The following is a 26,773-nucleotide window of genomic DNA, read 5'->3' on the forward strand; positions in this document are numbered from 1 at the left end:
CATGTTCAAGGGTACATATGTATGATATATGCACATGTGTGTGTACTTGTTTACACGTGTTTCACCTGCTTTCACATCTTTGATACAGTTCTTAGAACAAGGAATTGCAGATGGGAGAGAAGCTGTTCTCACTGCATTTCTGCGACCAAGAGCAGTAAGTGACTGACACACAGGGAGCCAGAGACATTCCTAACTGCTTCCGTGTGCCCTAGGGGTCTGCAGTGGATCAGATATCCATGTCCTGGGAGAGAAGGGTGCAGGTCTCCAGTGTTCCAGAGCCTGCCTTTGCACTGCATGTACCTGTATGTGCTAGAGTCGACCTTTGAGGGTGTGTGCACCGTTTCTGCTTGAACCACCTTGAACTCACCCTCTTGGCGCGCGTGTGTGTGTGTGTGTGTGTGTGTGTGTGCTCCTGCACGCTCATGTCTTTGGGAGTGCCTGAGTAGAGGATGTGAGGTTGGGCAGGGTTCAGAGCCCTGTGGGCTCTGTGCACTCTCCAGCAGGAATAGGAGAGCAAATGTAGGAACAATTGTGTGGAGTGTCAGTCAAGGAGTCGATTGTAGAGGTGTGTGATGGGATGGGGTGGGCTGTTGTGTCTGTAAGGCTGCATCTGAACGTGCATATTTGCTCACGGCATCTGCCTCTTTGGGTGTGTCTCCATGGGCTCAGTTTGTGTGTGGAAAAAGAGGCAGAGGCTGTGGCTGTCCATAGGAGTCAAGCTCTGGAGTGTGTGTGTGTGTGTGTGTGTCTGCCTGTGACCTGCAGGATTCTGTGCTTGCACAGTGGGGGATGAATCACCTATGACAATTCCTGGACCATCCTGCCTAGCCCACGGCCTGCCCTCCTTAGCAGAAAATCCCTACAAGTGGAGAATTGGGCACTGCACTGTGCCGCTACACAAACAAGAGATGTCGGGGCTGGTGGGGGTGGTGGGTAACAATCTAGAGAGCCCCCCTTCCCTCCTCTGTCTACACACGATCACCCAGCCCAAACCCACCCAGCCTTTGGGAGCTTCAGGCTCGGGGCTATAAGGGAGCAAGGCACATCTGTGCAGGTGCCTGTGGAGTGGTGTGAGTGGCACAGACGTCCAAGACATGGGAAGGCACCAGCTGAGTCTCAGGGGTGACTGCACTCAGACTCCATCTAGGTGGAGGGTATGCCCAGGGGGCCCCTTTGTACATGTGAACAAGTCTGGCTGTGGCCCCGGGGCGGTGAGTGCCCCTTAGGGGAGGGACTGTGTGCCCGCAGTGTCTTTGTGCCATAGCCTGCCCCTGTGTCTGTCCGCAGCCCGGTGTCTGTGTGTCTGTGTGTGTCTCTGTGTGTCTGTGTTTGTCTGGTGTGTCTCTGAGTCTGTCTCCCTGTGTGTCTTGCTCTTCCTTAGCGGGGAGGGGATTGGTCACGCATGACTCATCTTGAACCGAGCGGGACTCCAGCGGCAGGGCGGCCGCCGCCGCCGCAGCTGGAGGGGGAGGAGGAGGAGGAGGGAGAGGAGGAAGGGAAAGAGGGGGAGGAGGAAGAGGAGGGGGAGGAGGAGGACGACGACGATTACCCGGAGGGGACCCGGGCCTCGCTAAGTTTGTCGGGACCTTCTTCCGAGGCTGCGGCGCCGGCAGCCAGAGAGGCCGGGGCTGCGCGCGGGCCGGGGGCGGAGGCTGGGGCTGGGGCCGGAGCCGGGGCGACGGGGCCGGCGCCTCTCCTCTGCTCCTGCTGCAGCCGCGGCTCCCACTACGGTCGTGGCCCCACTCGGCGAGGCTGTCCTAGCCACGCGCCCGCAGCGCCTGCAGCGCCTGCAGCGCCCGCCGCTCCCGGGTCCATGTACTGGAAGCATGAGAGCGCCGCCCCGGCGCTGCCCGAGGGCTGCCGGCTGCCTGCCGAAGGCGGCCCGGCCGCCGACCAGGTGAGTGAGCGAGCGAGCACGGTCAGGGTCGGGTCTGGCTGGCCCTGCCGGGTCGGGCCGGGTGGGGGCGGCGGCAGGGAGGATGGCTGCGGCGTGCGCCTGCGAGTGTGAGTGCGAGCGCGCGAACGCGAGGGGGTGGGGGTCGCGGAAAGCGGGAACACATTATGCAAATGTTGGAGGAATTTCTCAAAAAGCGATTTAGCAAAGACATAGGCAAATCAAGAGGAGGCGAGGCGGGTATTGTCCGTCTGAATAGACGCTGATAGCGCCGATGCGCCGGGGGCTGCGCGGGCTCAGCGCTCAGAATCTCCACGCGGGGCCGTCCGAGCGCGCCCGGGGGTTCAGGGGCCTTTTGCCTCCCCTAGGACGTCGCTCTATCCCCCCCTTTTGAGTCCGTTTCACCCCGATCTCGCCCCCATTTCGCTCCGGACTTGCCTTCAACCGGCTCTCGGGAGGCGCCGGGGATCTGTGCCCACGGCGCGCCCCGGTCCCGCGACGCGCGTCTTTCCGGACCTATGCTCCCGGCGCTCCGGTCGTATTTTCCTAGCCAGCCCCGCCATCAGCACCACCGCCAAAGCCGCACTACGCGCACGCACACACACAAACACACACACACACCAATCTTCTTTTTAATTTTCTCTCTTTTCTCCTTTTTGCATTTTGTGCCGAGAGAAGAAGAGAGCGTGGAAAAGGCGGAGGGGGGTGGAGAGAGAAAAAATTCGATTTTTAATTACTACCATTAAAAAATCAAATTTGCAATTCTTTGGGCGGCCTGATGGATCTCACTGATTGACAGTTGGAATTGACACTCTGGCTACCTCTTATCTTGGGCATTCACGACAATTTCTAATTGCAGGTAGTTTGTGTGTGTGCGCGTGGTTTTTTTTCCCCCCTCGGAGGCTTGGATTGCAAGGGAACTAAGCGATTACTTCAAGAGCCACGGGTTAAGTGCAGGGAGAGGGGGAGAGAGAGGGAAAAAACCCAATCCAAATTCAAATTGCTTCATTAGAGAGACACCGCTTTTGTGGGGAAGGGCTTTAAATGCCCACTACAAAGTTAGGACTCATTGTTCGGCGCCGGTTTATATAACAGGCGCGGGGAGGCGCTGGGCTCAGGCTGCGCCGAGCCAGTTCTGCAGCCGCGCCGCCTGCCTTCCCTCCCCCCTCCCTCCCCAGGTGATGGCCCAGCCAGGGTCCGGCTGCAAAGCGACCACCCGCTGTCTGGAAGGGACTGCGCCTCCCGCCATGGTGAGTCCCTCCGGCCCTATGGTGAGTCCCTCCACCCCAAGTCTCCGCCATCAGGCCGCCGAACTCTGGGGACTCGGCCCGGCTTTCCGGCCACCAACCGCTGCCGGGTGCGCTGGGGAGGGGTAGGGTAGTGGGCACGCCCGGCGGGCGCCGCCCCTCTTTCAGAGCTTCGGTTTTCCTCACTGGGCATGTGGGCTGTGACCCCTCCCGGCGCCCAGGATGCGTGCGTGAAAAGTTGGGGCCGTCCCATCCCTCCAATAGGCCCTTCCTTGCCTGTCCTCCAGCCTGCCGGGGAGATTTCGTTGTCAGCCGGTGCGCCGGGGCTCCAGCTTTGTCGCAGGCATAGCAGCAACGCTGGGTGCCCGGCTCAGTGCTCGGTTCTCCCCTTCTCTCCGCTACGTAAGGCTCAGTCGGACGCCGAGGCGCTGGCAGGCGCTCTGGACAAGGACGAGGGTCGGGCCTCCCCTTGCACGCCCAGCACACCGTCTGTCTGCTCGCCACCCTCTGCTGCCTCCTCCGTGCCGTCTGCCGGCAAGAACATCTGCTCCAGCTGTGGCCTGGAGATCCTGGACCGATATCTGCTCAAGGTGAGACAGGGGTAGGTGTTGACTTGTGTGTTGGCGGGGTATGGGCTGCGGCTTGAAGCAGGCGCCAGGCCCCCTGCATTCCGAATGCCAGCTCAGCCACTGTCCAGTGCCCTGATTTGGGGCAAGGCTTAGGGGCTCTTCTCTGCTCTCCCCCCATCCCTCTGGAGGGGAGGGGTTCCACCCAAATTCGGGCAGAGTTTATTTCTAAGGTCGGTGAGCCACAGACTTAGAACAGTGGTGGCACAGTGCACCTCTGGTGTTCTCCAGAGTCTCTAGTCTGCAGATGGGGACTCGGGAGGCTGGGGGGGGGGTGACGAGCGTGAAAGAGGCCCGCGCAGAGCCGACCCCCACTCCCGCCCCCTCCCCAGGTCAACAACCTCATCTGGCACGTGCGGTGTCTCGAGTGCTCCGTGTGTCGCACGTCGTTGAGGCAGCAGAACAGCTGCTACATCAAGAACAAGGAAATCTTCTGCAAGATGGACTACTTCAGGTAGGCTGCGACCGCCGGGCCGGCAGTATGGCTGGGCGCAGACCGAGGTGCCCTTTGCTATGCAATGCTCTCCGGTTGCAAAGCCCATGTGGTCCGGGGCGCCCTGGCCGAGCGCTTAGACACTGCGCGGGCCCCGGCGAGCAGAGCTCCGGGTCGCGGGCGGGTCGCGGCACAGTGGCTTCCGTCGCATCCGTCTCTGGTTTCATCTCGGTCGGGCTCCTCCAGGTCCAACTTAAAGCGCCTGGGTCGAGCTCCGGCTTCTCGGCTCGGGTGTCCCGACCCGCTCGGATCCCAGCTGCAGTCTGGCTGCGTCTCCTTGTGCATCCGGGCTCTGGGTTGCAATCCCTCCTCGCACTCCAGTAGCGTCCGCGGGGGTCTATCTGGACGCCGGCCTTGACTCAGGCTGGGCTCTGCGCTCTGGTCTGTTTGGTCCAGCCCTCAACGTCAGCGTCGCGTCCGGCTCAGCTCCCATCTCATGCCCAAGTGCCTTGGTCGTACCAAGCCTAGGGTATCTGGCTGCAACCCAGCTAAACCCCCGAGCATCGCTCGGGAACCTGCCAGCTCTGGGACCCAGACTCCCAGCTCCGCAATCGGTTAGGGACTGGGCTTTGGCGTCTCCCAGGGTTTGGGCTTCAGACTCCGGGAGTCCTGGGAATGTCTAAGAAGAGGGCGTCGGGCGCTGCAATCCGGGAGCCCTGAGTGGAAGGTCTCGAACCGGCTTTCAGCGCTGGGTCTCCGCAGCTCTCGCCGCGGCCCATGGCATCCGCTTGCCATGCCACCTGACCGGCGCCTTGCTTCTAGCCACTCTGCGCGGGCCTTCGGGGTTCGGGAGGTCGAGGTCGCCACAGGGTCAGGAGCACGAGTCTTTCGTTCGCTACCTGTCCGGCCGGAGGTGTCGGAGAGAACCGGTATGGACCCCTCCAAGATCCTTCTCAGGAAATGGAGAAAGCTGGGCCTCTGTGACCCTCCGCAACCCCAATACTTCCCCCCCCCCGCCCCCCGCAGCCTGGCCTCAAGGAAAACTATGGATCGCTGCAGGCATCTTGCCCCGGAAGACCCGGGCCTTAGAGGGTGGAGGGGATGTAGTGACAGGCAGTGACACCTCCCCCACCTCACAGATCCGAGTCCCTGAGCCTCCAGGAACCTAGAGACAGTCGTGGATCCGGAGTTGGTAGGGCAGGGAAATCGCGTCTTTGGGCACTGGGGCACTCTGGGAGAACGTCTCTGAAGCAACACACTGAATAGAACAATGGGAATGTGTGTCGTGGGGCTGGGGGGGACAGGTTATGCAATAAGGACAGTCTCCCAGGTAGCTAGGGCTCCCAAGGCCAGCCGTCCTGCGCTGTCAGGGTGACAGTGGTGCTGGAGGGAGGCACCATGAGACAGGACCCGGCTGAGGACCAACCGTTCATGCGTTACTGGCTCCCGTGTGAGCCGGGAGAGTGTGTGGAGCCTGGGTGTGCAGACTGGGGGTCGGAGGGGGAGGTCTCGGGAGGGCTTTCTGAAGTTGGGTTGTTCTCTTTCTCCGCCCTTCCCTCCAAGGGGCACTCTTGAGGGCCCTGCCAATACCCTCCCTCTGCCGCCCCCCCACACACACACACACACACACACACACACACTGCACTGAGAGAGAAAGGTGCAATATGAATGTGGCTTTGTGGTTGTGCACTGCAGGGTGTGTGTGCATCCTTGTGTAATCCAAGTGTGATGTCCTCTCCCACCATGCTGCTGGGTTGATGCGGGTAGGAGATGGAAGTTAGAACCCCGTCTCATCACTCCCTGCTCTAGGGCTGTCTCCACTTGAAGAATAGGCCAGCTATTGCTTTGGGGTCCCTTGGGTTTCTCAGCCTGGACCAGGGTTAGGGCTGCAGTGTAGACACCCCAGTAGGGTGGTGTCTGGGCCCTCCTGGCAAGCACAGGCTCCCCTGGTGAGATAGCTCAGGTGGAACAGGCGCCTCCATCCTGCCCTGCTTCCCCAGTCCTAGCTTTCACTTCGGTCATACCCAGCTTCCTTGCATGCCTGCCTTGCTTCGCCAGGCACTGAAGAACTAGTCAAAGCTCAGACTCCCACATGCAGAGCCCCCAAGAATCTCAGAGAAAAGTTCCCTGGTAGGTAGGAGGGTAGAGGGCAGGTGTGGCCTTTGTGGGGACAGCCCAGGGGACTGGGCTTTGTCAGGCCATGTGTGACCTTGGGCAAGTCTCTTCCTTGCTCTGCCCTCAGTTGGCCTTTTCCAGAACTATCTTCTTCAGCTGTAAAGGAAGCAGCTGGGAAAGGAGGGGTGTGGAGGGATGGAAAAGCTTCTAGAAAGGTTTTTTTAAATGACAGCATCTCTGAATGCCTTGATGTCTACCAATGGGTCTAAGGGCAGAGTGGGATGCCTGCCCCGCTCCCGGCAATGACAGTTCCCCAGACAGCTTGAGAAGTCAGGTGGGCCTGGAGGGATGGAGCTGCACCATTTCTGGGCTGCAGCCTCTTAGCACTAATCTTTTTCCAGTGGGGACAAGAGCACCCCCTCCCCCCAACAAAAACCAAAGCAGGTTTCTGGCTAAGGAAAGGAAGGCCATAAACACTCTCATTCCCCAGGTTGTGGGCAGAGGGTCATCGCTTTTCCTCTGCCAGTCTTAGTGCCGGGGGAACCCATCCGTCCTCTGCAGCCCCACCAGGAACAAAAATAACTAAACCCACACCAAAAGCGGGGGGGGGGGGGAGAAGCTGCAGGCTGCTGCCAGGAGGGCTATTGTCTGCTCAAGGCAGCAGCCTGGGCTGAGGACAGCTGCTGTGAGGAAGCTCCCACTTACCCCGAGCTGGAGCTCCAGGAGGAGGGGTCACCCACAGAGACACCTCTGTGTCCCTGTTTCCTCAAGTTCAGGCTCCTGGGCGGGAGGTGGGGTTAACACACTCTGTTGTTCAAGGAGAGGCCAGATGTCCCAGTGGCATGAGGGTGCAGGTGGGAGGTGGATTGCGAACTTGGAACTCTCATCCATGATCCCCTAACCTCTGACCTTGCCACCCAGGCCACGGTTGAGGAAGGATCTTCGTGCCTTCTTTGGCATCTTCTTACAGACCCGCTTTCGGTGTCTCGGGACAGAGCCAGGGTTGGTGGCCTGAGGGAGTTAGAGGTTGAGAAGGAACTGCAAGTTCACTGGGAAGGGGCAGTCAAGGAGGGCCAGGGATGCTTTGGGCTCTCTTGCTGTATTGAAGCTTGAGGGGGAGCCTAGCTATGTGGCCTCGGCCAGGTTGTTGGAATTGTCCACTTTGCTTTTTGCAATTCCGTCTCCACTTGGGTCCTCAGTAGTTCTTGTCCGGCCAGCTAGAGTCCCACCTCTGCTCACTCCCTGAGAGTCCTACCAGAAGACAGTGGTTAACCGGGAAATGTGGTAAGGCTTTTAATTCTTTTGTTGTTGCTGTTATTAAGAGCCTTTCCTCCCACCCTTCAGAAAGAAGTGAAGGAATGTCAGGGGCTGGGGGACAAACCGTTGCTTTCTGGAGAGTTCCCTTCTCAACTTCCCCTATCTGCCACCACCTCAAACAACTTCCCAGGGTCTCCCCTCCCCCCTGCCCACCAGCTGGCTGGCACAGATCGTGGCTGGATCCACAGGGCACCACTGCCCCCCCTCCTGAAACATTACCCATCTGGAGTGATGGGATGTCCTGGGAGTGACACAATCAGGGTCATACACAAGTGAGAACCAGGGAGGGAGGGTGAGGACACATCTGAACAGAAGGAATGGTGCCAACAAGTGGGCCCACAGTTCACCTGTCTTATCCATTTAATCCTCAGGTGCACCCCATAGTAGTAAATCCTCAGAACCTTGACAAAATGAGATGGGGTCCTGGGAGGTGAGGTCACACAAGTGGTGAGCCTGGGTAAGCTCCAGGGCGCCAGATTCTACCTAGCCTAATGCTTCTATAGGTAAGATAGGTCACCCCTCCCTTTATCCACAATGTGGTCCCTGGAAAGGCACAGGCGCCCCTGCTGGTCCCAAGAGTCCCTGGGCAGGTTCCGCAGCTTCACATAGAGGACACCCACTATGTGCTCTGACATATAACTCTCCATGGGTGGCCTGGGTGTGTCCTGGCTAAAAGGTTGGCCTTCTGACGACAGCGGGAATGGGAGTAAAGGGTTAATTGTTTATGGGAGGGGAGTGTAGGGTTGAAGGTCCCAGACCAGCTAAAGTTCCTGTTCCATGCTTGGTCCGCTAGATTTCAGGGCAAGCCCCCAGTCTGCTCTGGCTTTCTGCCGCCACGAATTCAAACTCCCGGCGGCGCGCTCCAGCGGGAGGAACCCCACCCCCTCCCCCAGAGCGAGGGTCCCAGGGGACGTTCGGAGCCGGGAAGCGGCCCCCCACCGCGGCCGAGAGCGGCCCAGCGGCCGCCAGCTGTTGGGGGACAGATGTTGGGGGAACGGAGAGGGGAGCTTGTGGAGGAGGGGCCTAGGGCCCGGGACCTCCGAGGCGCAGGCCGTTTTAACCTCTTAATTGCTGGTTTCGTGGTTTTTTTTTTTTTTTTTTTTGGCCCGCCTCTTCTCCTAAGGGTTTGCTGGAAGGGCAGGAGCAGGGGGGATGGGAAAGGCCCTTGCTGTGCGCCTCCTGGAGGGCCGTCCCCTGAGCGCGGGGAACCCAGCTTGTGGGAACTCCTGTTTGCATTTTGGCTCCTCCGTCGCAGTCTTCTGGACTAACTCTGGCGCTCCCATTGTGAGCACCGGGTTCCTCTCGCAGAAAAGGGGTCACTTAACGGCCGGGGAAGGGACCAGAATGAGACTGATGGGCCCTTCGCGGAAGCTCTTTTTTCTAGCCAACTATAGGGAAGCGCCCACGGGAGTTGAGCCCGAGGGTTCTAGAGGACTGGGTGGCACGCGATGCCTACTCTATCCCTTTCTGCAGGGGAGAGGATGCGCATCTACCGGCCCCGACCTCTCCACCGTCCCCCTCCCCAGCGCCGCCCTCGGTGCAGTGCGCCCTAGCCCGCGGCGAGCCGAGCCGGGACTCCGGGAGGGGAGCCCAGACCGCACAGCTCGACTGGGATGGTGGTAGGCGTGCCCCAATCCCATTGGTGCTCCCTTCGCAGCTCCCCAACACCCTTTTCCTGAAGTTTCGTTGTCTGCACTGCCGCCAATTTCGCTGCTTCCGGAAACCGGTAGCTCCAGCTTCGCAGCCCGTCTGCGAAGGCGTCGGTCGGTTTGTCTGAATTGAGATCCCAAGCCTCCTGGCGCCCTTCGTTTGAGGCTCCCGACCCTTGGTCCTGGATAGGAGGAACAGGAGGCAGGAAACGATGCGTAATGCATCCCAAACTGTAGAACGACTCCTCCACCGCACCCTGGCCCCGGCCCCCGGGTGAGTGTAGGGAAAGCCCAGGGTTGGGGCAGTCCCCCAAACGCTGGGGTTGACGCACGGAGAGGGTCAGCAAGTTGTCAAGGGGCTCATCGCAGCGCCAGTCTCGGAGCACCGGGATCCGGGCCCTGGCGACCTGCCTGGGCAGGCGCCGCAGAACGCACTCGGGCGTCAGGCACTGGCACGGCTGGAAGGCCAGGGTTGCGCGGAGAGCCGCCTACGCCTTGGTAGCCAAGGACGAAGAATGCCTCTGAGCCAGGCGCCGGAACCAGGACCGCACAGTGGCGCCGCGCGCGCGGGCCCCAGCGCACCAGGACCGCAGGCGCGGGCTTCAGCCGCTTTTGCCTGGACTCTCCCGGCTGATTGATGATGGAGTAGCCACCTCTGGAGGCACCTGAACCGAAGTGAGATTGGGCGACGGCCCCCTCCTGCTGTTCATCCTCCCGAGACCCCAGCTCTTCTCGTCTGGCCCGCTGCCTGCTCTGTAGGTTTCGGATATTTTTTGCACTTCGGAGGCGGTCTCACCCGGGTCCCGCGCTCCGTGTGTGCTCTCTGGCAAGCTGTGAAAAATGAGCGCCAGACTTCCTCAGTGCAGGGGGTTGCGACGACGCGAGGGGACATAATGAAGGCATCGCACCCTAGGACCCCGGCCCGCAGCGAGGGCTCTGCACTCCCTAAAGCACAAAAGATGGAAAGCCGCCTCCTCTTCAGACGCCAGAAAGTGCCTCTCTAATTCCGATAGCACCAGGCGGGGCGGCGGACCCCGAGGACGCATCGCGGGGAGAGCAGACTGCGACGGACAAGGCGGTTTCCTCCCCTTGCTTACTGCGAGCTTGGGAATAGATTTTGGGGCTGTGTTGGCTTTTCCCAGGAGCATCTGCAATTCCGAGGTCGCAAAGCTTCTTGGCCGAGGGAGGGCGGGCTGACGAAGCAGAGGCACGTTGCGCAGCGAGATGAGCCTGAGCCGAGCCCTGGAGTGGGAGCGTGGAGCCCTTTGCTCTGGCTCTGTGTCCGCGCGCGCAGTGGGCGTTTGCCTACAGGGAACGGGTTGTCCGAAACCTGCACCCTCACGCGCTCAGGACAGCTCTATTCCCGGTTCACCAGCCGCCAGTTGCTTCAATTTGCTAAGGCAGAAGCGGCCGGAGAATGCCGTTTTTGTCAGGAGGTTTCCTTCCATCACATCTGGGCGTTTCCAAAATCCTTAAGGGTGTAAGGTGCAAGCCCTGGCAACACAGGCAAATCTTGATCTGTTCCCTTCCTCCTCCAGGAATGCCAGGGATGGAGGGGAGACCCCAGGAACCAGCATCTGTACATGGGTCTGACCTGTGGGGGAAGGTGACTGGGGAGAGCAGGTGTAAAGGGGAACCCCCTGTGCGAAAGCCTTGGGGTGGGAAGGTACTTCAGAGCAGCCACAAAGACCTAGACTGACCTCCCAGTGTGGCTGACCAGGACTCTCGCATGGAGGCTTTTTAAAAAGGCAAGGGAGAGGACAGGTGGGCCAGCAGAGGAAAGGATGTGTTGCGCTTTGTAACCTTCAAGGGTCTTGTACTAGAACCCAAGGGTAGAGTAGAACCTTCAAGGATCTTGAACTAGAACACAAGGGTAGAGTGGAATGGCCAAAGTATTTAAGTAGGGCAGGACCAGGTTCGGTGTGCAGTCAGCAGTTTCCAGGGAACTGAAGAGTGCAGAAAGTGTGGGCAGAGGTAGGAAAGGCAGGTGTGCAGGGGGAGCCTGGTCTGGGAGCTGCAGATGAAAGGAGAAGCAGGCTGAGAGGATTGGGATGATGTCCTAGGTACTGACCTCTGGCGCCCAGGGACCAGGCTCTGCACTGACTTCTGGGAAACGGTGAGCCTGATTCCTCCTCCTCCCCCGGTAACCGAGGCAGCTGCACTCACAAAGACACCCTGCAAAGGGGAGGCAGAGGGTGACCAGAGACTGGACAAAGGGATGCTTGGTCTGGGCTTTTGGGTTTTGTCTTTGTCCTTTTGGTCCCCAGCGTCAGGGTCTAGCTGGGTACTTGGGGACTGCAGAACATTGAAGAAATTGGTTACAGTGTTACTGTGGCCTCAGAATTGAGCTTAGGAGCTCCAAGGAACTCAGCAGTTTGCTCTGGGTCATAGCCAGTAAGCACGCGCTTGACTGTTCTTCCCAGAAACTGGGAGTTTTCTGAGACTGAAGTTACTTGCTCGCAGAACTCTGCTTCTTACTTATGAGAGCTCTATGGCCTTATGCAACTTCTCTGGTTCCCGTTTTTATCCCTTGCAAAATAAAGATCAATTGAGTCACTTACATATAGCATTTCAAATCTTACTAGGCACGAGGCAAGTCCTCAAAATGTTTTCTATTATCATTATGTTTCTCTACACAATGCATTCTTCTTAAAGATTTGTTTATTTAAAATGGAGTTGGGGGGAGTTCCATCTAATGGTTCACTTTTCAAATGTCTCCAACAGCCAGGGCTAGACCAGGTTGAAGCCAGGGACCAGGAACTTTGTTCGGGTCTCTCATGTGGATGGCAGGGACCTGGGTCATCATTTGCTGTATCCTGGGTATGTTAGCAAAAAGCCAGAACGTGGGATATACTTTAGAAGAAATCAGCATACAAGAGCATTACAGATGAGATCCTTGCAGACCATTTGGGGAAACAGAAAAGCAGCTCACTCCCAGTGGGACGTGGTTGTTAGGGGGGTGCTTGTGGAGAAAGAGAAGGTGAATGAAGACCAGAGCCCAGCGCGCCACTGGGGGTTGGCGGGCAGATGGGAAGCCTGCTCTGCACCTTCCCACCCCATCCTGCCCCTTCCCTTTCTCTTCCTACAGCCGATTTGGGACCAAGTGCGCCCGCTGTGGCCGGCAGATCTATGCCAGCGACTGGGTGCGGCGGGCACGCGGCAACGCCTATCACCTGGCCTGTTTCGCCTGCTTCTCTTGCAAACGCCAGCTGTCCACCGGCGAGGAGTTCGGCCTGGTGGAGGAGAAGGTGCTGTGCCGCATCCACTACGACACCATGATCGAGAACCTCAAAAGGGCCGCCGAGAACGGTACCCGCCCCACCAGCCCCCAGCCCTTCCCCATCCCACTTCAGCTCCCCAGGGATCGTCCGCACTGCTGGAAGAGCAAGGGGATTCATGGGGGAGGGGGAATCCCTACAGCACCCGCAGGCAGCATAGAAGAGGTCGAGGTGGCGCAGGAAGGGTGCATTTCTGACGAGCTGGAAGTCAGTACTGGCAACTGTATCAGTATCTGCACAATGGGCTAGTGAGAGATGAGCAGGTGCATTGGAAAGGCCTGGGCGGCACCCAGCGAACTCTAGCTGCTAACGGGGCAGCCTCCTGCACCTCAGTTCTGGTCACCCTGGTCCTGAGTCTCCCGCCTCTGCTTGCCTGGAACCAGTGAGATTCCCTGGCCTCATCTCCCAGTTCCTATCCCAGCAGCTTCCAGCTGGAGGCTCCAGAGGGGCCCTTGGGCGAGGCTCTCTTTAATTTTAAGCAGAAAAGGGCTTTACAGATACATGGCTGTTATGGAGTGCTGTGCTGCCAACATGGAATAGAATGATCTCTCAATCTCTGTGGCTCTGAGCCTGTGACTTTGTAACACATCAAGGACAGGCTTCAGGTCCTCAAAGATCTTGAGGGCAGTCACAGGTGGGGCGGGGCCTGAGGCAAGGATGCTTTCCATAATTCCCCGGGCAGGGTCTGTGGAAGCTGCCAGAGCCTCAGCTGTTTGGATTATTTTATATGATGTTTAAAATATCCCTGAGAAATGGGTAGTGTATCTTCCTGTTCAGCCGAGGAAGCAGACACAGGTGACCTGCACTAAGTGACTTTGTCAAAGGGTGTGTGGCAGTAGGTCTGCCTGACTCCAGAGCCCAGCTTCTTCATGACCAAACCACATGGTGTTGTACTGCTTGTCCCCAAGCTTCAGGACCCCTTAGTCAGAGCAGGTCAAGCCAGGCTGATTGCTGGGATGCGGCTGCCACTATGTTTCATCTTCCTACCTAATAAATGAGTTCAGCACCCCTCTGGCTGCCTGCTTCCTTAAGGAGCATGAGTACCATGGAGTGTCTGCCCCATCTCCAACGGCACCACAGTCAGGGACCACCAAGGTTCCCGACTGTGCCATGCCACAGGCATTCCTTTCTCCGAGGTCAGAGCTGGGTGAGGCTAGCTGGAGAGTCAAGTGAACTTGGGGGTGCTATGTAATTGTCTGTGGGCAAGCCAGCAGTGGAGTCAGAGACAGCTTCTGCTACACCTTGGCCCATTAGTAATCAGACCACACCTAGACCACCCAGGGCTGCCCAAGCCAGTCAGCTTGTGGCTTTCACAACCCTGGCTAAACCCAGACTCCTACCGTGTAGGGAGAGCTTGAGCGCCTGGGGCCTCAGATTTCCCTACTAACCAGCCCTCAGTATTGGCTACTGCTTTCCCTTTTAAGCACAACACACACACACACACACACACACACACACACACACACACTCCTCATAGGAAAAAAATGATGGTTAGGCAACAAGATCACATCAAATCATCACTTCCCCATAGCTCTCAGCGTTTATCTTTCCAGATTTTTCCATGTACATTGGAGTACTTATTTTTTCCCTTCAACATAATTTTTTTCCTAATTAAAAAAATTACTATAAATTGTGAGCGGTGGTTATCTCTGAGTGGGAGAATTACTGGTAATTTTTATTTCCTTCTTTGTGTTTATTGGAATTTTCTGAGTTTTAACAAATAAGATTCTTACATATTTTTGCATTCTGAAAAGGGGTATTAGAAAATAAAATGGGAACAGATTTAGGGATTTAGTATGATTGCAAAAGCAAGATAAGTGGAAAGAGAATACTCAACAGATCTTCCAAGTTTATAAAACTCAATCTTAGAGGAGGTGACATGTGATTGCCCTAAAGACTTCAAAAGTCACAAACATGTTACAAGTCAAGAGCTTCCCCGGAGGTAAACCACAGCCAACACACACTTTGGAGCAGATCCTTCCAATTTCTTTTCCTTCCACGTGTTTTTACAAAATTGGGGGGTCGCGGTTGTCACCTGCCTGCTTCCTGTCCCTACTTAACCTTTGGCTGTCCCTGCCCCATCTCAGGGAGCCTGACCTGCCCTTTCCCTATTTGAGTTCCAAAGGTGTGCGGTCCGCTTGTGCCCATTTCCTCCGACGTAAAATGGGGACCATGCCCCCACGTGCTTAGCTGTGAGATGTGAGGAACACAGAATAAAAAGCGCTCAGCCCCAAGGGGACGCTCAGAAGCTGCCTACCCTCCCCACAGACCCGGAGTCGCGGACTAGGGCCCTGGGATCCCCGCTCCCAGCCAACTCCGCTCCTGACCCTTCCAGGGACAAGCTCCCCCCACCCCCGTCCTTTCCAGGCTGCCATTAGAAGAGATGGGGATGCGTGGTCAGCCGCTTCTGTCGCCCCCAGGGAACGGCCTCACGTTGGAGGGGGCAGTGCCCTCGGAACAGGACAGTCAGCCCAAGCCGGCCAAGCGCGCACGAACATCCTTCACCGCCGAGCAGCTGCAGGTACCCGGGTGGGCGTGGGCGGGACCTCACCACCTTCTGGCCCCGCCCTCCTGCTGGACCCGCGTGGTGGGTGGGGGGCGCGGCGGGGCGGGACCGACGCTGCTTGGGCGTGGCCTCCGGGCCGAGGCCTCCGATTGGACCGGGGTCCCGAAGCCTTGGGCGCGCGCGGCGGCCTCACGGACTCCCACCGCGCCCCGCAGGTTATGCAGGCGCAGTTCGCACAGGACAACAATCCCGACGCGCAGACGCTGCAGAAGTTGGCGGACATGACGGGCCTCAGCCGGAGGGTCATCCAGGTGCGGCCCTTGGGCCGGAACGGGGCGGGACTGCCGGGATGCACGAAGCTGCGCTAATTCGGGCTTCCGGAGGCGCGCATGGAACGCGCTAAGGCTTCCGAGGCTGTCGTTGCAGGTGTGGTTTCAAAACTGCCGGGCACGGCATAAAAAGCACACGCCGCAGCATCCGGTTCCGCCCTCGGGGGCGCCGCCCTCTCGCCTCCCCTCCGCCCTGTCCGAGGACATCCACTACTCCCCGTTCAGCAGCCCCGAGCGGGCGCGCATGGTCACCCTGCACGGCTACATCGAGAGTAAGTGACCGCGACTCTGGAGGCCACCGGGAACGGGCTGGGTGGAGGCGTGGGTGGCCCCACGGAGCTTCGTGGGGGACCTCGAAGCTGGGAGAGAGAGCAAGACTTTAACACAGGGTAGCCCTTGGCCAGTGCTGTCCTGTGCCAGGACAAGCTGTGCAAGGTTACTGCCCTGGACAGATGTTGACCCAAACAGAGGAGGGTGTGGCTTGCGTGGTGGTGGTTCCCGTGGGGAGTTGAGATGGGAGCCTGATCTCTGCAAGCTGAGGAGGGGCGCAGGCTTTGGGGAAGCACGTGGAATGGGCACTTGGAGTGATGTTTGGGGAGACCCCCCAGCTCTGAGACCTTGGACAAGTCCCTTGCCCTCCTGGAGCCTCAGTGAACCAGCAAGTCACCAGCACCTGCTTCCCAGGGGGTGAGGGTTCCCTCCACACCCCCCATGCACCCCACATTCTGCTTACTGACTCTCTGCTCTTAGCCCTGGGCCCAGAGCCAAAGCTGCCTTGCTCTTGGAGTCCCTGTGGTGGAGCAGGAGGTCAGTGGAGAGCAAACAGACTGTGAAACGAGGGAGCAGGCATGCTGGCGAGTAAGGAACCCTAAGAGGGAGACTTGCGGACCCCTGAGCAGCGACTTGGAGGAGTGACAAGAGTAGCTTTGGGGGTAGGGGATCTGCCACGGAGCAGGAACTTAGCCTGGATTTGTTTTCCCTTTGAGGCTGTGTGCTTCAGTGTTTCCTCCAAGCTGGACAGGATTGAAAACTGGAGGTGATAATCACACACATCTTCCCTTCTCTGGCTCCATGTGAAAGGGACACACAAAGGAGTGGCGAGGGAGGGCTGCTGGCACAAGCACCTGGCACAAGCCAGACACGACCCTGGGACCCTAGGTGGGTTTCCAAATCCCAGAGGTCACAATCAGATCACGTGGGGATAGACTCCCAGGGACCCGCCATAAGCCAGGATTCTTGACCGCTGATCACCTAGGCTGCAGACGCCGCCCTTACCACTTACAAGCTGTGCGACACTGAATGAGTTTCTTAGTTTCCCTGGTGCATGTCTCAAATTGAGCACAGCAAGAGAGCCTGTCTTAAAGCAGTGTTGTGAGCATCTGACGAGAACTGAAGGGAATCCTGCACATGTCAGAGCTGGAGAAGCACTGGCTGCTGCGGCCGTAGTAGGTGGAACTAGACTGCTAATGCTCCATTTCTGAATCCTGTGCTCTAACAGGAGTGTCTGTTTCCTTTCTAAATAGTGCTTGATGTTCAAGATGCACCTGTTAAAGGCACCAAGGATCAGAGGGAGCTGGGCCACTATCTAATTCTTGGATCCAGGTGGCCCTCTTGGCATTGTAGCCAGGACCCCCAGAATTCCTGCCTAGACTCTGTCTACCTGCTCTGTTGACCCAACTTAGACTCTTTGATGCCTGCAGAAGTGGTTGGGGTACCCTCTCCTCTTCCCCACGTGTGGGAACCCAACTCAGAGAAGGAAATGTTGGGGGTGTCTGCACTTCAGCCATTTGCTTTATAGCTTAACTTAAGTCACGGAATCTTGGGTTTTCTGAAGCGGTAGAGCTGGGGAACTGATGAGAATGGCCAGACTCTAAAAAAGTGAACTTTGCAGTCAGTAGAAGTGACAAGGTCCTAAGTTTTCTGAAAACTTAGGGTTTGGGTCTGATAGAAGCTTTGGAAACAGATTTCAGAAAAATGCACAAGCAGATGAAGGTATTTTGAGAAGTGATGTTAGAAAGTGAAATTAAAAGCTAAGTTCATTCTGATGCCAAAAATATTTTGAAATCCATGCATCTTTTTTTTTTTTTTTTTTTTTTTGCTACAAAGTACTTTCTAGAGACTCTTCAAAGATCCTTCATATGTGGTTTTCCAAAATAATTTGGGGCAGGAACTCCCTGATCCTCCCATGTTCATAACCCCACGTTATAACGTGACTGCTTTCTCCTTTTGGAGAGAAAACCCTGGCTCAGAGAGCCACCATGACCTATCTCAAGTTCTCTTCCATTATGAATCTCTACACAGGCTCTTTCCCTAAGACCCAAGGAAGACAAAATCTAGGAAACAGGCAGGCAGCAGACTTCTGCTCTGTCATGGTAACAGGCTGAAGCAAGAGAGATTTGGGATTGACAAAATGATGGACGATTGTGGATGCTGGAACAGAATATGAACCTCATTTGACAAGTATTTAGAGTACATGGTAGAGGCCAAGCCTCATTTAAAATCCTAGAACCTGCAGAGATTTGGATCTAGAAGACAAATGACAAATCCCTGCCTTCACAAAGTTCACACTCTTTAATTGGCAAAGACAGATGATGCCCAATGACCCAAGTGTTAAGGAAGAAAGATAAAACCAGCTGGAAACCCTGGGGAGGTGAGGCCCAGGGGTAGGGGCTGGGTTGCAGCTGTAAACAGGCGGTGACTTAGGAGTGCGGAGTCATCTAACAGATGCCCAGGGGATGAGGACACTTGAGGAGTCCCAGGAGCATCTGAGCAGAAGGGGTGTGGCCTTCCTGCAGGTGATGGTCCTTGCTTGTTCACGGAGGAGTGTTGGTCAATGGGTGGGAGGGTGCACTCAGCCATATTACATGTTCCAAAACCCTTCCTGTACAGCACCACAGGGAATCCTAAAATCTTGCCCAGGGTCGCCCAGTTGATTAAGCGGACCAAGATGATATGGTCTTGGGACTGCAGCTTGCAGGGGCAGGGTGGGATCCTGAGGGGAGCTCCCTGGGGGGATGGGCTCCAAAGCATCCTCTTGTCCACAGGTCAGGTACAGTGCGGGCAGGTGCACTGCCGGCTGCCTTACACCGCACCCCCTGTCCACCTCAAAGCGGATATGGATGGGCCACTCTCCAACCGGGGTGAGAAGGTAAATGGAGCCAGCTGGGGTCTAGAGGGGTGGGAGCCATCCCATGGGGGATGGGTTTCTGCCAGCATTCCACCATCGTGGAGTGGGTACCGTACCACTGTATGGCAGAGCCTCTCTGTTCAGAACCCCACTCAAGTGGCGTGGCACCTGCCGGTGTGTTCTGTGTGCCCAGGCTGCTCCAGGGGCTTTCTTGCAGTGCCCACAAACCATTTAGCCTTCTCTTTCCATATTTGTAAATCTGGACTCAAGTGTTGGGGTTCCTGGCACGGTCTTAAACACATCCCACCCCGCCTCTAATTTCTTTCTTTTCTTTCCTGCCTTTTGGGAGAGAATGTCCCCAGCATGGGGTGGGGAGCAGAGGCCAGGGGTAGGAGCCCAACAAGGCTTCCACTAAGGGACAGGATCCACTTCTGGATGCCTGGAGCAATAGACCAAAGCCCCTGAGGGTGCAAGGCTGGGAGGCCTGGTTTTGTAAGCCTGGGTGGAACTGGGAGGGGCAGGAGCTTCACACCTTCCCTCTCAGCTCCCAGACACCACTTGGCTAGTTTTTCATGTTAGAAGTGAGGACTTTGAGGCCACAGTTCTCAAAGGTCAGAGCCTGGATGGGAGCCTGTGCATTCACTCACTCATTCACGTGCTGAGAGGCATTTCTTACCTACAGACTGTGCTCAGCTGCCCTGAGCACACTGCTAGGAATGCAGGGAGGAACAAAATGTGGTCCCTGCCCTTGAGGAGGTCACCGTCTGGACTCCCAGTGGGGACAGGTCCAACAGAGAGCTCAAGCTATGGTATGGCAACAGGGTGGGGGGGTGGGGAGATGCAGGAGCTTGGTAGGGGGGCTAGCAGGCAAAGGATACCCGAAAGCGAGGTCAGATGTACATGGTAATCACTAGCCAGCACAGCACTGGGGAGCCTAGAGCCATCAGGGCCTCTGGCACACAGCCTTGGGCCAAGTTCAGTGAGAAGTCTGGGGAGAGAGGCTTGATGTTGCCAGGTGGAGGAGCTGGGCTTTGTCCTGGTGCATGGAGGTCCTGGAAGGCCTGTTTCAGAAACGGCGAGAGGGTGGGAAGAGGGTGGGGTAAGTGTAGCCATTTGGGGAGAGCAGCTGGAGGAGTCCCTGGTGGTTCCTGGTCCAGTGCAGCCTCAGATTCAGCTGGGTAGCTTGCAGAGATGCAGAACTGCAGAGTCTTCTGGGGAGGCCCAGGGAAGGGCTCAGAGATCCCAGCCCATGCGGTTCTGAGGGGCAGTTGGCAGGATACATTCTTCCAGGCTGGTCCCTGTGTTCTGCTTACTCCATGCTGGGCTCCACGAGAGACCATAGGTGGTGTGGAGATGCAGATAGTGTGGTTGCATTGGTTGGGCTGTAAGCACATGGTGGAATCCTGCAGAGCTGGTGGTGAGCAAGTACACTCAGAGACATCCCTCTATGGCTGTCATGTTCAAGGGTGCTCCTCTGTTGGAGGCAGGCACTTGACCGTAACTTTGTGAACGAGGGAATGGCCTTTCTTGGGGAGAGGAAAATGAGGCTTAGAGAGACAACGTGTCCTCTGTCCAGGGCTGCAGGGTCGATGCTGCTCCATAGCTTGTACAGGTCTCTGCTCACTTCCTTCTAAAGCCCCTGATGGTTCATTCGGTGCTCTGTCTCTGGGTGGCTGTGCTCACACAGGGCAGTTGCTTGTCCAGGATCCTCCTGAGAAGCCTTGACCTAGGACCGCCTGTGTCAGGGTGGCCCCTTCCTGCAGGAGAGCATGGGTCCCGTTAGACCTTGTACAGCACTGCAGCAGAGAGTTGCCGTGGCCTTTGGCATCCTGCACCTGCGGGCGAACGGGCAAGGAAAAGTTGGAATAGACGCTCCAGAAGTAGGAGTGACAAGTTGCCAGGGAGGAGCAGGAGAGGAAAGGCACTCCAGGGCTAGGGCAGGTGGCATGGAGGAACCACAAGGGGTGTGGCAAGAGCCCAGGGAGGTAAGGCTGTTGACAGGTGCCACATAATGAAGGGTATGACCGTGGCCATTAGATACAGGGCAGGGCTGGGCTCGGTGCCTTGAGAGGAGCCCTTGTCTTGGTAGCCTAGCAAAATTTGTTGTGAACATGTGTACCTTCAGTGGGGAAGCTGAGCCAGGCTGGGCTCTGGCAGTTTTGCCTATAGGAAGCTCTTGGTCTTGGACCTTGGGGCCACAGTTCCTCTGGCCAGGCCGTGTCCTCAGCTGGATGTATAGGAGCTCATGTTTCATGCACATCCTCTTCCATCCCACTTTCAGGCCTCCCCATAGCTCGCTGAGCCCTCACACCCTGCAGGGCTGCAGGCCCAGACCACCTGGGCTTTCCCTGCCTAGTCCCTCCAGGCCTGAGCTGGCAAGCCACACACTGCCCCTCTGGCCAATCCAGAGCTCGCTCATATAGACCAGGGTGGTCTGCCTCATCACTGACCTGCACACACCTGTAAGTTATCGGGACCACATTCCTTCCTACTCATGCTGCTTGATCACACAGCATGAGTCCTTGGAAAGTCCTTAAAATGAGGACTGTCAGGGATCACATGTGGACACCGAGGCCCTTGGAAGGGAAGGACCTGACTGTAGCCATCCTTCTTTTTTTTTTATTATCATTATTTATTATTTTTTATCATTAATTACATTGTATTATGTGACACAGTTTCATAGGTACTTGGGTTCTCCCACCCCTCCCCAAACCCTCCCACCATGGTGGATTCCTCCACCTTGTTGCATAACCACAGTTCAAGTTCAGTTGAGATTCCCCCATTGCAAGCGTATACCAAACATAGAGTCCAGCATCTTATTGTCCAGTCAAGTTCAACGGCTTCTTAGGTATATTCTTTCTGGTCTGAAGACAGAGCCAGCAGAGTATCATCCCAGTCAATTGAAAGTTCCAATATACCATCAGCAAAAATTTACATCATTATGAAATTAATTGACATAGTAATGAGTAACCAATATGTTAAAAGTAAATGCGAGTTCCTAGCCACCTTCTGTGACCACCTCACTTACATTTCAATTTTAGTTTATACACAACATATAACATTCATAACATAACATGTTATACATAACATCATCTTAAATTAAGGCAAACATGTGGTATTTAACCTTTTGGGATTGGCTCATTTCCCTTAGCATTATGGTTTCCAGTTTGGCCCATTTGGCCACAAAGAACTGCATTTTGTTTTTTTTAATAGCTGAGTAGTATTCCATGGAGTAGATGAACCATAGCTTTCTTATCCAATCCTCTGTTGATGGGCATTTTGGTTGCTTCCATGTTTTTGCAATTACTGATTGTGCTGCTATGAGCATAGGAGTGCATGTTGGTTTCTCATAAAACAATTGTTCTGGATATATTCCTAGGAGTGCTATTGCTGGATCATACGGTATGTTGATTTTGAGTTGTTTGAATATTCTCCATACTGATTTCCATAGAGGCTGTACCAGCCTGCAGCCCCACCAGCAGTGGAGTAGGGTTCCCTTTTCCCCGCAACCTCGCCAACAAGTGTTGTTGGTGCTTTTATTCATGTGGGCCACTCTTACTGGCGTTAGGTGGTACCTCATTGATGTTTTAATTTGGATTTCCCTTATTGCCAGGGAACTTGAGCATTTTTTCATATGTTTATTTGCCATTTGGGTTTGTTCCTTTGTGAAGTGTTTGCCCATTTCCCGTGCCCATTTCTTGAGTGGCTTGTTTGTTTTGACATTTTGGTTGTTTTGTAGCTCTTTGTATATTCTGGAGATTAGCCCTCTATCACCTATGTCGTGTGTGAAGATCTTCTCCCATTCTGTGGGTTGACTTTTTACTTTGTTGATTGTTTCTCTAGCTGTACAGAAGCTTCTTAGTTTGATGAGGTCCCAATTGTTTATTTTGGTCTTGATTTCTACTGCTTTTGGAGTCTTTTTTAGGAAGTGAGGGCCTACCCCTAAGTGTTGCAGTGTGTTTCCAACATTTTCTTCCAAAAGTTTGAAGGTTTCTGGATGTAGGTTTAGATCTGTTATCCATTTAGATCTGATCTTGGTGTATGGTGAGAGATGTGGGTCTTGTAGCCATCCTTCTTAAGATGCTGTGTCAATTTTCCCCAAAAGATTTGTTTTGATTATTTGAAAGGCAGGTGGATAGATGGATGGCCAACAGCGTACCAAGGCTGGACCAGAATGAAGCCAGGAGCCAGGAACTCCATCTGGGTCTCTATGTGGACGGGAGCATTCAGGCCTCCTTCTGCTGAGTTCTTAGGTATATTAGCATGGAACAACATCCTATGGGATGCTGGAGGCTCAGGTGGAGGCTTAGCTGGCTGCGCCACAACGCTCTCCTGAGATGCTATCTTTTAGTAAGATCCCCAGGCCAGATGTGCCAGAGGCCAGGGTCACATGATACAGTCAGCAAATCCACACACAGCTGGACCAGCTTCCCCTGTTCAGGGATGCAGCCAGCTGTTCAGAGGTTCAGTTTCCACAAAGTGGGGATCAGAACAGTTCCTATTGAAAAGTGAGTGCAACCCTAAGTGTTAGAGCCTCGCCCAGTGCCCATACACATGGAGTGTACCATTGGTGTTGGGCTCACTGTGACTACAGTGGTCCCCATGTCCTCACAGGCAGGTGCCAGGACCCACCGTGGGTGGCTGAAGCTGTGGAATCACACCCAGGCCTAATGTATGTTGCAGGTGATTTCCTGTGATACGTTATAAACTAGGCACAGAGAGAGTCGAACAGCCATATTAATAATGAGATGGAATAATTTTTTACACTCCCCTATTGTAAAAGTCATGCCAATGTGGGCTATTGAAAGAATTAAGAAAATATTGATATTTTTGGACCATGGTTGACTTTAGGTGACTGAAACTATGGATAAGGGGGACTCCTGGGCTGTCATGGAGTCATTATCATTTCTTTCCTCTGTCACCTCCCCATGGTGACCCATCCCAAGCAGGTAACATTTTCTGATCAGAAAACTGAAGGGCTGTATGGTTGTATCCACCAGAGGTCTCCAGACCCTGGAAACCCTGGCGACCTCCTCCCTGTGCCACTGTGTGAAGGCACATCCCACTGACCAGCTGGTATTGATGGCCCATGGACTTGAATTCATGGACTTTGCTGTATTGTTGGCAGCGAGACAGCAGCCAGGCAGCTTACGTGGAAGAGGGAGAAGGGGAGCGGCAAATGGCCCTGCTCACCCACTGTGGGTCAGGCTCCTGGGGATGCTCTGGGAAGCTTGAAGGGTGCACCTGCAATCTTGTGGGTCTTGAGCCATCTGTCAGTGGCTGGTGCTGTGGAGCCTGGGCGGTGTGGAGGCATGGCGTGTCGTGGGCCTGGTGTCATTGTGCTCCCCTCTCCTTGGTCCTGAGGTTTGGACTCAGTCACCTTGTTGCACCACTCTGAGCCTCGTGCCCTCCCTGATTGCCACATGGAGGTGTCTTGAGGAGCTGTGGAGCAGAGTCCAGAAGGCTCCCGGTAATGTGCCCAGCATTATCCCTCCCTGTGGCCTCCCAGGGAAGAAGTCAGACTCAAGAGAAGGCAGTTGAATCATCCAGCAGGCTGCCAGAGTCAAGGTGTCAATCCAGACCCAGAATCCTGTCTGGGGGGGCACCGCTGGGTGCTCAGCCCCCTCCCCACCCTCCTCTTTCAGGTTATCCTTTTCCAGTACTAACACTGCCGACACTTCCGCATCTGTCCACGGGCACCTGCCAGCTGCCCCTCAGCCGCTGACCTCCAGCGTCCGAGCCATGGCCGGGGATCCAGCTGCCTCTGCATCCACCCCGCCCTCCGTCCTGCCCATCACCAGTTCGGCCCCCCAGGCCCGGCCTTCCCCTCTCCTGCTGAGACCCAGAACCCACCAGGAGCATCGCTGTCCTCTTGGAAGGCAGACCACCCTGAGATTTGGACTCGGGGTGCCAGCAACAGCCTGTGTTTTCCATTTACACGAGAATCATCTTCAACTGAAGTCCATCACAATAGCAAAAGGCAGAATGGAATCATACAACACCAACAGGCTTCTGGTTTACAGGTTTTCTTCCCCACAATCCTGGCCTTTATTTACACTTCCTTGGAGCCATCTCGGGAGTTCTGAATAGCTGACAACCCCTCAATGTTCTCCACTCTGTTGCTTTTGTCTGGAAAACTCTACAGTGTCTGTGGGATGTCCCCCAAAGGACAGCTATGTTCTAATTTTATCATTTCCATCTGTCTGGTTATGTCAAATTAATTCAGAAAGAGAAGAGACACTGACCAACCACGAGAGGCCCAATAGGGCGGAGATGGGGGCCTGCCCAGACCTACAGGCAGGAGGAGAGGTGGTGGGAGGTGGGGGAGCAGAAAAGGAGATGGAGACAAGCGTATGGCTCATGGCCTGAGAGGAGGCACCATAACCCTTTCCCAGGGAGGGAAGAGAAAGCTCGGTGTGTTACAGGGAGACCAACCCTCACCTGATTATCACATTTGCAGGGGACACAGCAGAGATGGCATCCATCTGAGCGATGACTCTGGAATGTTCTCACGGGTTGGGATGAGGATACTTGTTGACTTCATGTTTGTGCCTGTTAAGGGTATCTGGGTCAGGTCTTCTCCAAGAGGCCAGGGTACAGAACCCAATGATTTGGTGGTCTGAATGTTAATTCTGAACTCATCTCTGTGTAGGGAGATGGGGGGGTCCACTGCCTAGTGAGTGTGCCACATCCAGGATCCCAGGCGGCACCTCTGGACTTATCCAGAGCTAGTCCCACCCACTCCTGAGTGTGCTCATACCCACCCATCCTGCCGCAGCTCTTCCACCTCACACAAAAGGGTTGGGGCTGCATGCACCATGAACATGTTTTCGGGGATGTCAGCAGTCCCGAGCTTATCCTGTAATTCTAGAACTATCTGGCATCCTGATGCGATTCCCACTAGAGGCTGCTAATAAGCACGCTGTGGTCCAGGTTGTCCTTCCTGCTGTGGTTAACTGAGGCCATTGCTTTTGGAAGGAGACAGGAAAAGCAAGTTCATGGTATGCAGGCAGCTGTTGTCTCTGTTTTTGCCCATTGCAGACATCGCTAATGGATGGCATCACTCTGTCTCATTAAATCTGGAGATGGTTTCAGAATCCAAGTGGTTGAAGTTGGCACCTAGAGGAAAAGCCTGTATGCCATTCTTGCTCTGCCACCTGGAGGAGGGTTAGGCCCGGGCATGGCTCCAGAAGGGAAACTGCTTCCTCCCCTTTCCAAAGATGGCTCCGGCCGACCCATGGCAAAGTGAAGTTACCACTGCGAAGGTGGCAGGTGTGGCTCCATTCAGAAATCACCCAGCGGCGATTCGTGCCGACCCTGGCCTGGGTGCTGACATTATTAGGGCGGGGGTGGGTGGGGTGGGTGGTGATTCCTGGCCTGGGGGAGCTCCATTCTTTCCTTTCCCCACCCACCCTCACTGCTCCTGATGCCCAGAGCCCCAGTTGCACTGGCTGAGCCCTGTCCAGGGTCACCCCACTCTACCTTGAGTCTGCCTCTGGGGTCTGGTCCTTGTGTGGATCACATGGCCGTAGCATGTTTCAGTCCAGAGTATCTCCAGCTCCCTGCTAAGAGCAGCCTGGGAACCGTGCAGGCCGTCAAGACTATTTATTTAAATACAAAAAGGGAAAACACAACGCGCAGAAAAAAAAATGTAAGCACTTTTTTTTTTTTTTTTGGAAAACCAATGTCTGTTTTGTTACATACCTTTCATGTCGTGCTTTGTAAATGTCTTATTTGTGTAATAAATAAAGTTAATGCAAGTAGAAGTGCTGGCACTGAAATGCAGAAGGAGACGACATTGCATTTCTTTTCTTGCTCTCTAGTTAAGGGCGGAGGTCGCTGGCTCGCGGTCTCTTTCTGGAAAATGGGCAGCCTTTCCCCAGGCAGTGAGCTTGCTGACACACACACTTTGCTGGGCGCTGTGTTGGCTCGGAGGAGGAGCCCTCCGTCTGGCACATGCTGTACCACGTTTCTGGGACCGAAGCGGGATCCTGTGATGTGTGGGGTTCATAGACATGAAAGAGGAAGGTACGGCATGGAGGTGGGAGCGGTGCTGGGGAGGAACAGAGCAGCCTTTAGGGAGGAACAAAGGTGAAGCTGAGGGAATATGGGGTATTACCGTGTCTTTGCCGTTTGGCCTGAGAGGTGAGAGGGAGGGCACCTTTCTGGATGTTGTCCTAACTGGTTCAAGCACAAGTTCCCGGGACAGAGTGGAACTGTGCTGTGGTCTTGCCGATAATGGAGTTGCTTGT

At 55.5% G+C, this 26,773-nt stretch overlaps 2 protein-coding genes across 3 annotated transcripts in view; one reads left to right on the forward strand and one right to left on the reverse strand.

Moving 5' to 3' along the window:
* The window catches only part of MRRF (mitochondrial ribosome recycling factor), a 222,865-nt gene that overhangs the window by 96,526 nt on the left and 99,566 nt on the right, over positions 1–26,773 (reverse strand). The window lies entirely within an intron of this gene.
* On the forward strand, positions 1,478–26,300 carry LHX6 (LIM homeobox 6). Of its 2 annotated transcripts, XM_004593601.3 has the most exons (10): positions 1,483–1,897; positions 3,073–3,144; positions 3,549–3,731; positions 4,100–4,221; positions 12,370–12,590; positions 14,980–15,080; positions 15,281–15,376; positions 15,492–15,666; positions 18,439–18,542; positions 24,167–26,300. In XM_004593601.3, the coding sequence occupies exons 1-10, from the start codon at positions 1,814–1,816 to the stop codon at positions 24,185–24,187; spliced, it is 1,179 nt and encodes a 392-aa protein (XP_004593658.1). In that variant the 5' UTR covers positions 1,483–1,813; the 3' UTR covers positions 24,188–26,300. The 2 variants fall into 2 exon arrangements, with proteins under 2 accessions (XP_004593659.1, XP_004593658.1); XM_004593602.3 differs by lacking the exon at positions 18,439–18,542 and having other exon boundaries at positions 1,478–1,897.

This window comes from Ochotona princeps, chromosome 14 (genome assembly GCF_030435755.1).
Source record: "Ochotona princeps isolate mOchPri1 chromosome 14, mOchPri1.hap1, whole genome shotgun sequence".
NCBI classification, from domain to species: domain Eukaryota; kingdom Metazoa; phylum Chordata; class Mammalia; order Lagomorpha; family Ochotonidae; genus Ochotona; species Ochotona princeps.